Source organism: Trichosurus vulpecula, chromosome 1, assembly GCF_011100635.1.
Source record: "Trichosurus vulpecula isolate mTriVul1 chromosome 1, mTriVul1.pri, whole genome shotgun sequence".
Classification (NCBI taxonomy): Eukaryota; Metazoa; Chordata; class Mammalia; order Diprotodontia; family Phalangeridae; genus Trichosurus; species Trichosurus vulpecula.
This window is the reverse complement of record NC_050573.1, coordinates 140847970-140865346: the sequence shown is the minus strand read 5'-3', so window position 1 is coordinate 140865346 and position 17377 is coordinate 140847970. Positions and strand designations below refer to the sequence as shown.

At 39.8% G+C, this 17377-nt stretch overlaps 1 protein-coding gene across 1 annotated transcript in view; it reads right to left on the bottom strand.

Moving 5' to 3' along the window:
* DPYS (dihydropyrimidinase) overlaps positions 1-17377 on the bottom strand; it is a 108702-nt gene that overhangs the window by 45602 nt on the left and 45723 nt on the right. The window contains exon 7 of the mRNA XM_036742062.1: positions 16370-16512. Coding sequence (XP_036597957.1) covers positions 16370-16512 — 143 coding nt within the window. The remainder of the gene's footprint in view (positions 1-16369; positions 16513-17377) is intronic.

Below are 17377 nucleotides of genomic sequence, written 5' to 3'. Positions count from 1 at the left end.
GGTAGGGACAGTGTTTTGGTCTTTTTTTTTTGTATCCCTAGCTCTTAGCACCGTGTCAAGAACACAGTAAGTTCTTAATAAATGCTTGTTGACTCATTGTGACCTTGAAGAATCACTTAATTTCTCCAAACCTGAGTTTCTTCACCTGCAAAATGGGAGGGTTAGACTAGATGGTCTCTAAGCACACTTTGATCTTTATATCAAGAATTCTTAACTGGATCTGTGAAAGCTTTTCAAAAAATTGATAACCATATTTCGATAATGAGTTTCCTTTGTAATCCTATGTATTTTATTTTATTTAAAAACATCATTCTTAGACATAGATTTTACCAGCTGCTAAAGGAGTCCATGACATAAAAAGGGTTAAGAATTTCTACCAAGTGATCTCATCATATGGCTAGCAATAGAGGGAGAAAAAAAAAAACTCCACCAAATTAATCTGTTCACTTCAGGAAGTGATGCCACTCACTCGGAGTGCCTTTTATTAAAGTTACTTCGATCATAGCATAAACCTAAAACCATTATGAGGCTGACCAGAAGAAGCCTTTTGCCTTCCATCTCTCCGTGTGAATCTGTCCTTGACTTTGACTGTGATCTTGACCTCTCCCTACTCCATCAGTAACCCCTTCCCTTTTCTAGCTTAACCTGTCTCACTACCCAGATATGATGACTCCATGCTCAGCCAATTTAATGCTACCCTCTCTAAAACCCAAGACTGCCTTACTTCCTGAGTCTCCAGGCATACCTGTCATGCTGATGCCTAACCTGAGGTCACAACAGTTTGCTCCCACCCTCGGGCTGTCAAATGTTGTTGGGGAAAATCATTAAGATGTGCTCCCTTGAGTGATCTCATCTACTCCCACTGCTTCAATTATCACCTTTAAGAGGATGACACCTAAGTCTATGTCTCTGGCTCTGATCTCTCCCCAGAGCACCAGACCTACATTTACAACAGTCTAAAGTACCATGCTGACACCTGCAACTCGATATATCTCAAGCCAAACTCACCACCCTCCCTCAAAATAACAGCTAGCATTTATAAAGCACTTTACAAATACTTTCATTTTATTCTCGCCCTAACCCTGGGAGGTAGATGCTATTGTCATCCTTATTTTTCAGATGGAAAAACAGAGGCAGATAGAGGTTAAATGGCACTTGGCCAGGGTCACATAGTCAGTGAGTATCAGAGGCCGGGATTTGAACTCAGGTTTTCCCGAGTCCAGGTATACTGCTCTATACACCGCATCACTTAGCTATCAATTAAAACAGCCTCCCCTTCCTTTCTTATTTCTGTTAATCATAAGATCAGAGAGTTAACACTAGGAGAGATCTCAGAATGTTAACAAGTCCCTCATTTTGCAGACAAGGAAATTCTGACTATTTATAGAGATGAAGCGTCTTGTCCAGGGTTGTACGGATAGTAAGCGTCAGAGGTGGAAATTGCGCCTAGGTCTCTCTGACTCCAAATCCAGTGCCCTCTCTACTACTCCAATTCACCTCCAAAAACCTCTGAGTCTTCTTTGACTCTTCCTCCTAGACAGGCAGTCCTTTTCCCTGAGGGTCCTGGCCCTGGCCAAGACTGGGATAAGGAGCCTCCTGTACCAGTAAGGCAACAATAACAATGTAGATGATAATTGTCAAAATGCCTGTGTGGTTCTGTGTCACAAAGTATACAAGACTCTCCACATAGGAGGTAGAAGAGGTAAACCATTTATTCAGATACCACAGAACCATATCCCATAAGCCATCTTCCCAATTCATCACAGCAGCAAAACATTCGATACATAGTATCACAACATGGAGCCTCGCCATCCCAAAACCTCCAACCCCCTGCTGGGGTCTTCCCAAAAATAAACTCACAGTACAGCTGTCACAGTCTGTTCAGCTGTCAGAGGTCAATTTGCATTACTTCCTCTCTAACAGTCATAATGGCCATTAACAGCCATAACATCTCTCTCTCTCTCTCTCTCTCTCTCTCTCTCCATTTCCTGTGACATAACTTTCTTTTCCTCTCTGGAAGCTCCTCCCACCATATGTGACTTAGGCTTCCTGTGAATAAGCAGGTCACATGGCCTATTAATGGGTGGGAAAAATCTTCAGATCTAAATTGCTATTACACCTCCTCATAGAAATTTGACCTAGAGAAGATTTTAAAATTTAGCAAAAAGCTTAGTTCTACCATTGCAAATAGAATGATAAGTTAGAATGGTAGAATTGGGTGATAGTGAACTAATAATGATAGCTAGTAGCCTTAAAGTTTGTGAGGTACTTCACAAATATTCGCTCTTTTGGTCCTTGCCACAACCCTGACAGGTAGGTGCTATTATTCCTACTTTACAGTTGAGGAAACTGAGGCAAGTGGAGGATAATTGACTTGCCTAAAGTCACATGGGAGCTAAGAGATCTTGCCCAAGGTCACAGAACTAATAAGTGTCTCAGGCAGGATTTTACCTCGGGTCATCCTAGCTGCAAGTCCAAAGCTCTTTCCACTGTACCACCTGGCTGACCCAACTTACAGATGCAAGAAAGCCCAAGTGACTCTGACCCCGTTTATGGTATCGATGTCATGGTCTACACCAGGAGCTCTTAACCTGGGATCTGTGAACTGTTGTTTTCAGGGTGTGAGAGTTTGGGTTTTTTTTTTTTGACATTTTGATAATTGCATTTCAATATAATTGGTTTCCTTTGTAACCCCGCGTATTTTTTTATAAACATTTAAAAACATTTTTCTGAGAAGGGGTCCATAGGTTAAGGGGTCCATGACACAAGAAAGATTAAGAACCTCTGCTTTAGGGCCTAGGAATTGGCTCAGGGACATTGAGTTAAATCAGAAATCCAAAGCGCAAACAAGCTTAACGACACCTTTGTTCTCCCCTTCCCCACCCCACCCCCACCGAGAACTGGAAAGGCAATTCATAGACCATCCAGTCCAGCTCCCCTCATTTGACCAGGCACTCCCTTAGGAGCTAATGGCCATTTGTGCCTTGGAGGCAGGGAAACGGAGAGATTAATGTTTCATAAAGCCCAAATCAGGCCATGAGAGCATGGACCCCACTCTCTGTCACAATGGGCCCAATAAATCTGCAGTCAGCCACAGCATGTCAGACTCTTTCCTCCTTTATTCCCTCAACCAATTACAGTGCTGAAGTCCCAAAGTAGAGATCTGGGAATGAAGGGAACAGGTAACTCCTTGTTTCCCCAAATGTTGCTCTAGAGACCCTTGAGAAGTAAGGAAAACTGTCTAAGAATCAACACAACATGGCAGAGATGGGGCCTTTCCCACTGCTTCTGTCCTCCCCTTTCTTCCCCGCTCCCCACTCCTACCACATCTGACACCAAAGTCGCCCAGTCAGCTGATGGAGATCCACCTCACAACATAGACTTGAAGAATTGCAACATTCCCTGGCTCTAGCCCTGCTGAGGCCTTGGTCAGATGTCAAGAGTAGCTTTCAATAAAACTCACGAGAATATTTTAGTTTGTCCTTGGACTCTTTTCTTTCTTTTTCTAGTTTGGCTGCTGAATTACCACAAAATCATCCATTTAGAAAATACATATACACTAGGGAGCAAAGATGGATAGAAGAGACTGATGGTCAACTTGCTCCTTTTCATCTATCCCTACAGTCCTCAAACAGCACTAATTCAGAACTTCCAGAGCCAGGAATGGAGCGTAAATAACCCAGGCCTTGGGAATGAAAGGAGCAGGTGGTAGTGATATCTCAGGTGGAAGCCAAAGTCAGTAGCAGCGATTACTGTGGAGCTGAACAGGGCAGAGGCAGTAAGAAGCATCATTACTGACATTTCTATAGGACCTTGAGGCTTGTAACATCACCAATAATTATAACAATAATAATAGCTACCATCTACACAGGGCTTTAAGGTTTGTAAATCACTTTACAAATAATATCTCATTTTATCCTCACTACACCCTGGCATGGACATGTTATTATTATCTCTGCCTTTTTACAGATGAAGAAACTGAGGCAAACAGAGTTGGGTGAGTTACTCAGCTGGTTAGTGTCAAAGGTCAAATTAAACTCAGGTCTCCTCGATTCCAAGTCTAATGCTCTATCCACTATACCACCTAGTTGCAAAGTTTAGCAAAGCACTTTAAATATATCAATCCTCATAACAAACCCTTTGAGATGAGGGCTATTATTATCACGATTTTATAAATAAGAACACTGAAGTGAAGAATTTAATTCAATTAATTTCAACAAGTTCGGTACAAGAGAAAGGGTGCTAGCTTTGGAGTCAAAGAAGCCGGGTCCATATCTAAGCTCTGCTACTATTTTGTGATCTTAACAAAGTCTGGGCCTCAGTTTATTCTTCCGTAAAGTGTAGGAATCAGACCAGGTGACCTCTGAGGTCTCATCCAGCTAGCCATCTACAATCTTATCATTGCATAGTACTTCAAAATATCACTGCAAAATATCACTCATGTATCATGATCTCTCTTTTAATGAAATCTTGGAACCCTCATGATCCTTGATCTTCCTTTTTATCCCAAATTTCAAGGCATATTCTTTATTTCACTCTTTTCCTGTTTTCCCTCTAATAGGTGTCTTTGATCAACCACTGCTTTCCAATCCTTTCTATACCAAAGCCTGTTTTTATCTTGCTTCTGTGGCTTGTTCCCCTTCAGCTATCAGTGTGGTCTCTCACTGTTTATATAAACAATGATAAAAGTCCTTTCCTTTTGGCCCAAGATTCACCATTCTTTGAATTCAGCCTTTCTCCCCTGGCACACTCCTCCCCACTTAGGTTTGTTTTAGATTTGAATAGGATAAAGATATTGATATAAAATTGTCATTCTGGACATGTGAAGGCATTTCTTATAATTTCATGAATATAATAGAAGTGATTCATTGGAACACATGCTTTAGCTGAGCAGGAGGGAGGACTAGAGTTTGTGACCCTTGCTAAGGGGCATGCATGACCAGAGGCTTCTGATTGGCTCCCACATGTAAGGTGGCTTCATCAAAGAGAATTGGACAATGAACTAAAAGCAGCCCACTTAGTAGACATAGTAGGAGTAACTTTGACTCTTTCTGAGCCTCTCTCTCAGCCTTCCTTTTTCTGCTGCAGGCAGCTACGGGAGTGATTCTCACAAGGCAGCAAGTACATGTGCTTGGAGAGACTGAGTCAAGGAGAGACTGAGCCCGGACCTTGGATCCCCAGCTGTTGTTTCTGCTTTGTATTTCTTTCCCTGAGCACAGGTGACCAAACCAGCACTCAAGAGGCATGGTCTCTTCAGGAGTGTTTACCCCAGGAGTTCCTGAGTTCCGAAGTCAGAGTTGATTGGCAGTAAGAGTTTTCTGCGACCATACCCTTCTCAGAGAAGATGACCACCCAAGGTAAGGTGAGATCAACCCCATGCCCTGGATGACCAGAAAATACAGGTCTTGAGGGAGTTGTTTGGACAGTGCAGAATCAAGATGAATGTGAGGTGTCTCTTCCAACAGTCCCACTAAGTGTTTCACATTTCCCATGTTTTATGTACCTACCTCCTAAAAGGGTGGGGTAGGAGTTATGAGTTACTTTTTTATGTTTGAAGTCTTTGTCAGTGTGTGCTTTTGAATCTTTTATGTTTTAAGTATTTCTTCTGTGTGGAGGAAAATAGCTATATATAATCTCCCTTTTACATTGAGTATATTTCTAATCAGTTCAGGAAAGACCCTAGACTTGAATGAAACCTTTCAGGATGGGGTTGTATAGAGCTAGAGATAATGAGTTGGGGCAGGGGGTGGGGCGGGGGGGGAAGGAAAGAGTCTGATCCTTCTCTTTAGAGACCAGACTCTCCCAGTACTATGTGATTCCGTAACTGGGGATTTTTAATGGGAGAGGACAGCCCAGCCTCCCTAGGCCGCTGGATTTGTTATTATATAAATGTGGGAATACCTGCCTATAACTTAGAAGATATGTCTTAGAGAGCTGCCTGAGAGATTCAGAAGTTAAATAACTTGCTTCCACTCACTCAGCAAGTATCAGAGGTAGGATTTGAATCCATATTTTCCTAACTCGAAATCCAGCACTTGATTTACTGCCTCTATGCCATTTGCTAGATTCTAGAAAATGGTTAGAAAACACCAAGAAACAAGAATGAGACCACAAAAGAATTTATGCATTTAGCATATATGGGATTTTTGAGAAAATAAGAATTGATATTATAAAGGGCCATAGTGACTGCCCACTTTAAAAGAAGGTTAATTTCCTGACTGACATCTGATAGGCTATAGTTAGACTGACTCCCTATCTATCCCAGTACTTTTTGTTTGCTTGTTTTGTTTTGGACCAGACAAGATTTCATTAGTATAGGGCACTCCCAGGGAGGAAATGCCCCCAATCAATGCAGATCAGCACCTACTCTATAATTTATAATCCAAGAGAAGTAATCCAGACACTCAAAGATTAAATGACTTGCCCAGGGTTACATTATCAGTACGTGTCAGAGGTGAGATTTGAACTCAGGGTCTTCCTGATTCTATGGCCTGCTCTCTATACATTATATCACCCACTGAGGAAAAGAGGGTCTAATAACTGTCACACTCCAGAGAAATTTTTTTGAAATGGATGTTTCTGCCCAACTTGCTACATTTCTTATCACAATTATGTATTTCTACATAAAGCTGATTCCTTGAAAATATCATTATTCAAGTATCCTTCTCATCCGATATTAAATGTAACATCAAAAATTCACAGGCAGCCATGTGAGAAATCCTAGGAAGCTTCACTGATTGGTTGATGAAGGAATACTGTACATGTCTGATTAGCAAGACCCCCAAGTGGTGAAGGGGACTAAATGAGGCGCTACAATTCCTCAAGAATAAAGAGCAGCAAATTTGTGCCATTTAACATTTGGACTAATAATTAAAGATAGAACCATGAAAGTTAACTGAATATAATGAAACCAAGTCAAAAATGTGACATTTTAAATCACAAACTGAGAGACTAAGTGTAAATAAGAGTTATATGTGTCACATAACATACCACTAGTGATTGGAATGGCATCTCTGATTTTACTGTCAAAAGGGGGCAGCTAGGTGGTGAATTGGATAGAGTGCCAGGCTCGGGGTCAGGAGGACTCATCTTCCTTAGTTCAAATCTGGCCTCAGACACTTACTAGCTCTGTGACCCTGGGCAAGTCACTAACCCCTATTTGCTTTAGTTTCCTCATCTGTAAAATGAATTGGAGAAGGAAATGGCTAAACCACTCCAGTTCTTTTGCCAAGGAAATCCCAAATGGGGTCACAAAGAATCAGATACTACTGAAATGACTGAACAACAAAACCTCTCTGATTAGGAAACTCCTCTATCAAATCAACCCCTTCCCTACATTTTAGAGAATTGCCCAGAACAATAACGAGTTAAATGACTCACCTAGGGCCACATAGCCAGAATTTATCTTTTATCAGACTTGAACCAGGAATTTGTTGGTTCTAAGGTCAGCCCTTTATCCACCAAACTACACCACCTATACCTATAACATGTATATGTATATATGTATGTATAAAAAAAGAGGATGAGCACTAAAAAGCCAAACATTTTGCTGATGTTTACCCCTAAACTTAAACATAAGGAAATACCAATGTTCAATTTTCCTTCACCATCATTTCATAAAGGACGACTATTGAGTAAGAAAGGATTTAAAATCCAGATAGATGAATGAAAAACAGAAAACTACATAAACCCTGAGTTTGCCCTTAAGCCAGTTCTTAAATTTGAATTGAAGAAAATTTCAGAGGAGAATAAGGTAGGTAATATATAGACTATGGGAGTAGACTGTAGTAGAGGCTGAGGTGCCAGTGGGGAGGGAAACACACCTGGATCTTGACACACAATTCAGAAGGAACACTTTAAAATGGAGAAGAAAAACAAAGGACAAAGCAATGTTACAGAAAACGGGAGCTAAAACTTGTGAGAAATGAAGGGATCTAAATTTATGTAGTCCAGAAGCCAGATGACTCAAAGAGACATAATCACAGTCTATAAATACCTTCACAGTAACAATATATGGTAAATGAAGTAAGTGCATTATTCACAGTTCAAGCCATTTCTCCTTGTTCAATTGTCTACAGAAGATAATGCCCAGAATGCAATACTGGAATCTAATTTGGAAATTAAAGGCAGTGAGAGAGGTCCTAAAGAATAGTGTTTAGGCATCAAAAAAATGTCAAAGACTTTGGGGTCTAATTAAAATAAAAATGACAGGGACTCCATAATAATAGGAATGAGAATATCAACCATATTTGCATAAAAATATCAGCTTTTTAGCAGATCAGCAAACATTAATCCTTCTGTTAGTACTCTTAAACTAAACACTGAGTGGCTTCTTTAAAAAAAAAAGACCACAATTTTATTGATCTCTTTTGTCATTACATCATCTAATTTCCTTTGAGTAGCTTCTTAAATTTACAATAAAGTTCCTGTGCTTTTATTAAAGGAAGACAGCATGGTATAGTGATAGGAGTACTGGGTTAGAAGTTATAAGATCTGGGTTCCAGTTCCAACACCATTACTCTGAACAAGACACTTTACCTCTCTCCTTTTCAGCTTCCTCATCAGTAGATGGTGCTACCACCCCGAATACAGACCCCTTTCAAATCCTGCCTTGACTATTGCAATTTCCTGCTGGTTGGTCTGTCTGCCACAAGTCTCTCCCTACTCTGGTCCACCCTCTCCTCAGCTGTCAAAACGGGTTTTTTAAAACTTAGGTCTGACCATGTCATTCCCCCTTCTTCCAGATTCCTATTCAATAAACTCCCGCAGCACCCTATCAGCAATAAGATTAAATATAAAATTTTCTCTTTGGCCTTCAGTCCTTGATAACCCGGCCCTTCACTATCTTTCCAGTCTTCTTATAACTTATACTTCCCATGTCTTTGTGATCCGATGACACTGGCTTCCTTGCTGTTGCTCACACGAGACAACCCATTTCCCAACTTCAGGAATTTTCACCCACTGTCCCTCATGCTTGGAATGCTTTTCTCTTCCCATTGCTACCTCCTGCTTTCCCTGGCTTCATTCAAGTCCAAGCTAAAATCCCACCTTTTACAAGAAGCTTTTCCCAAACCTCTTTAGTGTTGGTGCCTTCCCTCTGTTAATCATCTTATATATATCCTGTTTGTACATGAGATGTTGGTATGTTTTTCCCCCCTCCCCTGCCCTAATTAGGCCATACGCTATTTGAGAGAGGGGACTATCTTTTACCTTTCTTTGTATTCCTAGTCATAGATCATGGCACATAGTAGGTGCTTATTGACTGACTGATAACTCCCTCACAGTGTAGTTGTAAGTCTTCTATAATCATACATTTAGAGCTAGAAGGGACCTTTGAGGTCATCTAGTCCAACCCTATCATCTTGCATATGAGGAAACTCAGAGAGAAATAACTTGCCCAAGTCACACAAGCAGAGCTAGGACTCAAACCCAGGTCCCCTGACTCTAAAGCCAGAGCTCTTTTCTGCTCTACCACATACCAAATGAGAGGATGCGTGGGAAGGCATTTTGGAAAAGGATTGAGAGTTGTATATATGCAAAACAGAATTATTCCTATATATCTGGAAGCTGTTTTTTAAATAGATTAATATTTTCACTCACTGCTTCTTACCTCTATTGTAGGAAAGATAACTTCAAAAAATATCCTGTGCTTTCTGAGAGTACTATTCTCCCCTTAAGCCAAACAAACCATTTTAAAAAACCTTATCTGGTCCCAGTAACTCATGCAGCCACCTGAACTCTGAAAGACATTGCCTTGGCGAGGCTCCTGTGGGCTAGCCCCCAATGCCTATCACATTATGGCACTAGAAATGTAAAAGCTTGGTCAGAAAAACACAGCCAGCTCAAGGCCACAAATTATCCCAAACTCTTTGTCTAGCTAGTATTTTAAATGTCCTTCCTAAAAACAAAATTTTATGAGTGCTAGTAATGAATAGAAAAGTTAAGTACAAATAGCCTCAACCATTCAAGATCCCCAGATCAGGGTCATGACCAAAAGTTAAGATGGAAGGCAATGAAATAATTTAACAACTGAATAACAAGCCCTCTAATGTTTTGGTTCATTCAGTCATTCATTTAATAAAAAATTATGAAATATCCACCAAGTACTGAGCATTGTGTTCCATGCTGAGGTTAAAAATGTAAGGCACTGTCCCTTTAAGGCACTGCCCCTTCATATGGACCAGTCTGATGCTGAAACAGAAAAAAATACTTTTGTGTAAAGAAAAAGTGAAAATCAACTAGTGAAGGATATAAAGTATTACCTCTTTCATAACTGAACAGTTGGATACCTGAAAAGAGCAAGAAAAGAACTCTGGTTTAATAGAAACTGCTAAAATATGTGTGTAAAGAAATATACTCTTCAGCTAGGATTTTAGAAATTTAGGGCAGAAAATGACTGTGGCATAAATAGAAAGGCTTAAATAACCTTGTAAAAGATGTAGGGTGATGCCTGGTTCATATATGAATGATTGATAGGTTAAAGGGGGCAGAGAAAGAACTTTCATTTCTTAAAAACTGATAAAATGTGAATATGAAGAAACAGTTTGCAAGATAGATTCAGACAGAGGATTGTTTTGAAAACTGATCAATGGTTGGAGCTGTAGAGCATTGTGGTCCCTCCACTCATTTGCATGTAATTGTTTTAAGACTTAAGAGGATAAAACTCATAAGATGAAAAAGTCACATATCTGTTCGGAGACTAAGGGATGATTAAATAAGAACTCGATTTCATAGTGGAGATTTGCTGAGTTTTTAACCTCATAAGGGAAAGATGAATTTTGAGTACTGGGGTGTTTTGATTTAAGGCATTAAAAGTGTGGGTGAAGACATTTGAAGAACTGAGCCTGAGAGAAAAGACTCAGAAGGGGCTGCGAAAGCGCCCGCATCACAGCTGTTGGAAGAAATCAGCAGTAGGAATATTCAGCTGACAAGAAAGTTTTGGCTTCTAGTTTCTAATTTGTTGAACCAAGAGTGGAGCTGGTTTGGATAAGAGCTTCAGTCCCAGCCATTGCCTTTGGTGCCCTTCAGTAGGGGAGGTGAAGCTTTTCTGAAGATTCAGTTGTTCTTGCTGCCTTCTCTTGTTTGAGAAGGAAAAACAGGGGGGAGGAGGAGGAAATAGAGGCTTTGTAGCTGCTTTCTTGTATAGGAGGAAATGCTGAGATGTAACTGGACAGTGAAGATTGTGGTGGGTGACAAACTGACTAGGATCATTGATCGGAGAGTCAAACCGGAGCTGTTTTGTTGTGAGCTCTGTTCCGATCAGACTGAATGACACAGTATCCTGCTGAGTGGATACTTCACAAATACTGTCCCATTTTTTAAAATCATCACAGCAACCCTGGGAGCTAGGGGCTATTGTTGTCATTCACTCATTTCAGTCATGTCTGACTCTTCATGACCCTATTTGGGGTTTTCTTAGCAAAGATACTGGAGTAATTTAGTTCACTGCTTCCTTCTTTTACAGATGAGAAAACTGAGGCCAATAGGGTTAAGTGAGAGCATTGGTGGAAGAATAAGATCCAGGTTTATGTGTGAGTTGCAATTTATTTATTATTCCTATGTTTACTTTAATACGTGAGTACTTGTGATAGTGTTTCTACTTATTTTCGCTAAATAAATGATTAAGATCTAAAGGTGCCATTATTATGAGTGTCTCATTTGTGTAAATGGAATTGAACTGATTGGGGCTGAAGAGCTAAAATGATGAGTGGGGAAAATGTATTCCTTCTCCTCCCTCCCCCTCCCCCTCTAAAAAAGAATTTATCTGCTAGGACCACGAGATAGTTTGAGTGTAACCACAGGGTGGTTCTTTTGGGGAACCTAGACCTTCTACTATGAGATGAGGCCCTAAACGCACACTTCATGCAAATGTAACACCTCATGTAAATGTAAGTCAAAAATGAAGTAGCTCTTGCCCTTGAAAAGCTTACATGCTATTGGGAGTTGTTCTATAATAATATTAACTATCATTAATAGTGTGTTATATTATGAATGGGTAGTGTTTCTTTAGCACTTTAAGGTTTGCAAAGTGCTTTACAAATATCTCATGGGTACACGACACAGATATAAAGGCTGATATTATAAACAAATTAGGGGAGCAAGGAATAGTTTTATCTGTCAGATTTATGGAGAATGGAGGAATTTATGATCAAACAAGAGACAGAGAACATTATGAAATGCAAAATGGATCATTTTTATTACACTAAATTGAAAAGTTTTTGCACAAACAAAGTCAATGCAACCAAAATTAGAAGGGAAGCAGAAAACTGGGAAAGAATTTTTACAACTAGTGTCTCTGATAAAGGCTTCATTTCTAAAATATATAGAGAACTGAGTCAAATTTGCAAGAATACAAGTCATTCCCCAATTGACAAATGGTCAAAGGATATGAACAGGCAGATGAAGAAATTAAAGCTATCTATAGTCACACGAAAAAATGCTCCAAATCACTATTGACTAGAGAAATGCAAATCAAAACAACTCTGAGGTACCACATCACACCTATCAGATTGGATAATGTGACAAAACAGGAAAATGATTAATGTTGGAAAAAATGTGGAAAAATTGAAGCACCAATTCGTTGTTGGTGCAATTGTGAATTGATCCAACCATTCTGGAGAGCAATTTGGAACTATGCCCAAAGGGCTATAAAAATGTGCATACCCTTTGACCCAGCAATACCAATCCTAGGGCTGTATCCCAAAGAGATCATAAAAATGGGAAAAGGACCCACATGTACAAAAATGTTTATAGCAGCTCTTTTTGTGGTGGCCAAGGACTGGAAGTTGAGGGATGTCCATCAATTGGGGAATGGCTGAACAAGTTGTGGTATTTGAATGTAATGGAATACTATTGTGCTATAAGAAATGATGAGCACGTGGACTTCAGAAAAACCTGGAAAGACTTCTATGAACTGATGCTGAGTTAAGTGAGCAGAACCAGAACATTGTACACAGTAACAGCCACAGTGTGCAATGACTAACTTTTAGAGACTTAGCTCTTTTCAGCAATGCAAGGACCTAAAACAATTCCAAAAGACTCATGATGGAAAATGCCATCCACATACAGAAAAAGAAATATGGAGACTGAATACAGATCGAAGCAGACTGTTTTCTTCTTTTTGTTTTATTTTATGTTTTCCTTTCTCATGGTTATTCCCATTCATTCTAATTCTCCTATACAACATGACTAATGTGAAAATATGATCAATAGGAATAGATATGTAGAGCCTATATCAGATTGCATGCTATCTTGGGGAGGGGGAGGAGAGTGAGGGAGAGAAAATTTAAAACTTATGGAAGTGAATGTCGAAAACTAAAAATTAATAAATTAATTTATTAAAAATATTATCTCATTTTTTATCTTCACAAAAAAACCTGGGAGACAGGGCTAGTATTATCTCCATTTTACAGATGAGGAAACTGAGGCAGATGCCAAGTGACTTTCCCAGAGTCACAGAGCTAGATCTGATTTCAGGTCTTCCTTACTCCATGTCCAGCATTCTATCCACCATGCCACACTGATGTTCATAGCTCTCAGATTTGCAAGGCACTATAGAGATCATCTACATCTGCTGTGACTGATGCCCAACCCTCTCATTTTGAAATTGACTATTAAGAAAAAAACTGGAGCACTGAATCCTAATTAGCACCTTTGGGCCTTTTTAAATGAATGACACATTTATATTATGTATATTCCATACCATGAATCACACAACTGGCAATGAGAAGTAGTCTAAGGTGTTTTATTAAGGGCTAGAAGTAGCATCATTCCACTACTATGGCCCATCAGCTACATGCACTTGATACCAGACTGGGGAAATCACATGATCTGGAGTTGAAAGCAGCCTCTATGATCATTGATTCCAGCCCAACAGTTGCCAGAATGTGGTCCAGGGCCCCCAGGGGTCTTCAAGACCCTTCCAAAGGGTTTGTGAGATCAAAATTATTTTTATAACAATAATAAGATATTTTAATTTCTAATACAGTAATTATCAGTAGTAATAACCCACATAAACAAAAGCTCCTTAGGGGATACTCAATAATATTTAAGAATTTAATGGCACCCTGAGACTCTGAAAACCACTGATCTAGTCCAAACCCTTCATTTGTTGCATGAGAAAAAAAAAGACACTGAGGCCCAGAGAGGCAAGTGATTAGATTTATGCAGAGTTACGTAGTTAGAAGCAGCAGAGTCAGAATTCAAATCCAAATTTTCCATTTCCAAATTGGGTGGTCTTCCCACTTAGGCACCACCTTCCCGATGTCATGGTCCTCTTAGAGAACAAAGGACAAACAACCACCACAACAATTTAGGACCATCTTCCCTTTTCCCCTGAAACACTTTGTATTTACTTTGTACATGTTCTGAATGACTTATTTGTGAACATACTGAACACCTCTATTCATAGCAGGCCTAACGAGGTATGTCAAAGGAGAATGTCTTGTACTATTTTGCCTCAAGGTCTAGGTCTTATCTTCAGGCAAACGTGGCCATACTCTGTTAGTTGACCAGTGGATAAATGATGATGTCACCACTCTGACCCTTCAATTAACTGTATAAAGTGGGTCCCAATGCTTTACTCTATCAATAGGAATTCAACAGTAAGCTCTTTGGAGGATAGGGACCTTGCCTTCCATTTCTTTGTTATATATCATAGTGCCTATTACAGCATCACTCACAACAAACATTCAAAGAATCATAGATCTAGAATGGAAAGGAACCTCAGAGGCCATTCAACCTGTCACTTTAACTTAGAGATGAGGAAACTGAGGGCCACGGAGTTTAAGTGACTTGCCCAATTACATAGTAATTTACTGAATAATGGCAGGGCCTACCATCATTAGGTCCCATACTTATTTACACAAAATCTGTTGAAACATTTCTAACTTTCTTTCTAGCAATAACAAGGCACTAAGGTGCATGAAAAATGTGAGGCTTGCCATGGTTGTCCCATTTGTTAAAAGCTTAATGAGGTAAATAAACAAAGCTGCTGCAGTCCCTATTCCGTGGTTTTCTCATTTAGTGGACTGTGTACAAGCCTCCAATATTACTATAGAATAATGGAAATTAGAAAAGAAAAGTTGATGTGCCCAGGGAACTCTGGGTTGAAGATGAACCCAAAGTGGTGAATTCGGTCCTCTATTAGAAGCAAACTGAATGTGCTTTCTATTGTTCCATTTTATTTTCTACTTCCTAAAGTAGAAAAATGGAGGCAATTATTCCAAGTTTCCAGTTTCCCACTTAGGTTTTGTTTTTTTGGGGGGGTGTTTTTGTTTTTAAGGCAAAAGAGTATAGTGGAAGCACCACTGGAGTTACAGGACCTGGCTGTATTACATACTGTGTGGCCTTAGGCAAGTCACTTAATATTTCTGGGCCTCAATTCTTCATCTGTCCAAAAGAAATCCCAAAAAACAACCCAAGGAGGTTGGACTTGATCATCTACAAGGTCAATTCTAACTCTAAATCTAGGATCCTATGAGCTCTAGATTTTTATTGTTCCTCTTAACTCTCTACATTTCTATCGTTTGCACTCTAGGTCTTTGGTTAAATCACAAATGGTATGTTCATGTACAATAAATTCCTGAGAAATGGCCTAGAACACTTGTTGTAGTCAATAAAATACAAATGAACATGTCCAAGTTTTCTACATATATTTCTTCTAATGTAAGGTCTCAGAAGTATCTGAGAATTTCTACACATGTTCCATGATGGGAGATGGACCCATACAATCTAATTACTTTACAAATTTGCAGATGCATAGGACAGGCCATCTCTCACCTCCTACATTTGTAGAATCTGTCCCTCAAGCCTGACATGCTTCTCTCTACTTCTTTATCTCTGCCTCTGTGAACCTCAAGATCCCTTAGTGGTTCAGATCAAGCCCTATCTCCTTCTAGAGTTCTTTCTTGATTTTTCTATTTAGGGCCACCAGGGGCCGTCTCCAGTCCTGATCTTGCCACTGGACCCAGATGGCTCCAGAGGAGAAAGTGAAGCTGGTGACCTTGCACAGCCCTCCCTCACTTAAATCCAATTCACTTGCAAGTCATGGCACCACCTTCCTGATACCATGGTCCTCTTAGAGAACAAAGGACAAACAACCACCACAACAATTTAGGGCTATCTTCCCTTTTCCGCTGAATCTCTTTGTATTTACTTTGTACATGTTCTGAATGACTTATTTGTGAACACATTGAATCCCCACAGTACAATTTAAGCCCCTTGAGGACAGGAGCTGGTTTCATCTTTATCTCTACAATGCTTATCCTTGTGCTAGGCACACAGTAGGCTTTTCATAAATACTTATCGATTGCTTGGTTGAATGGCAGAGAACAAATAAATCCCAGAAGTATACAGCCTTGTACCTTACCTTGTTGCTTTTGGGTCCCAAATAACAATGTCAGCATCGGATCCAACAGCAATTCTTCCTTTCCTTGGGTAGAGATTAAAGATTTTAGCAGCATTAGTGCTGGTAACAGCAACAAATCGGTTTTCATCCATTTTGCCTCTATGCTGTAAGGTAGTTCAAAAAGAAAAAAAAATTATTCCAATAAGGAAATATGATGACAGTCTCTTATTAACAAAAATATGAGGCTTTGAGAGTATTAATAAGACTACTTTTACGGTTTGCAAAGCACTTTACATATGTTATCTCATCGGATCCTCATGACAACCCTGTGAGGACAGGTGCTATTTTATCCCCATTTTACAGGTGAGGAAACTGAGAGTGGAAGAGGTTAATTGACTTGTCCAGGGTCACACAGTTATTTATTTGTCTGAGGTAGGATTCAAACTCAAATCTTCCTGATTGCAGGTCTAGTGTTCTAGCCACTGCACCACTTAATCATCTATATTGCGCTGAATATCTCATGCTATAGTGCTTAGCCTATTTTGGGATATTAATTAGTCTCAAACAACTGCAACATGATCCAGAAAATGGAACACAACAACCACCTCAGGAATTAATCTTTTTTTTAACCTTAGAGATTATTTAATGCAGCCCTCTCACTTTACAGGTGAGGAAACTGGGACCCAAAGAATGTACACATAGGTAATAAGGAGCTGAATTGGGCCTTGAATGCAGGTCTTCTGGGCTCAGAATCTAGTGTGATTTCTGCTACATCATGAATGCTTCCCTAGGTACAACTATGTGCAAAGTTCAAAGATCTTGAGCTTTCTGAGTCAATGCCCAGGTTTTCTCTCCAGGTAAGTCCTCCTCTGGGTACTCCTTGTGTCATGGATACTACCCTAGGTTCTTGGCGATTCTGCCAATACAGCTCTTCCTGAGTTCAAATCTGGCCTCAGACACTTACGAGCTACGTGACCCTGGGCAAGTCACTTAGCCCTGTTTGCCTCAGTTTATTCATCTGTAACATGA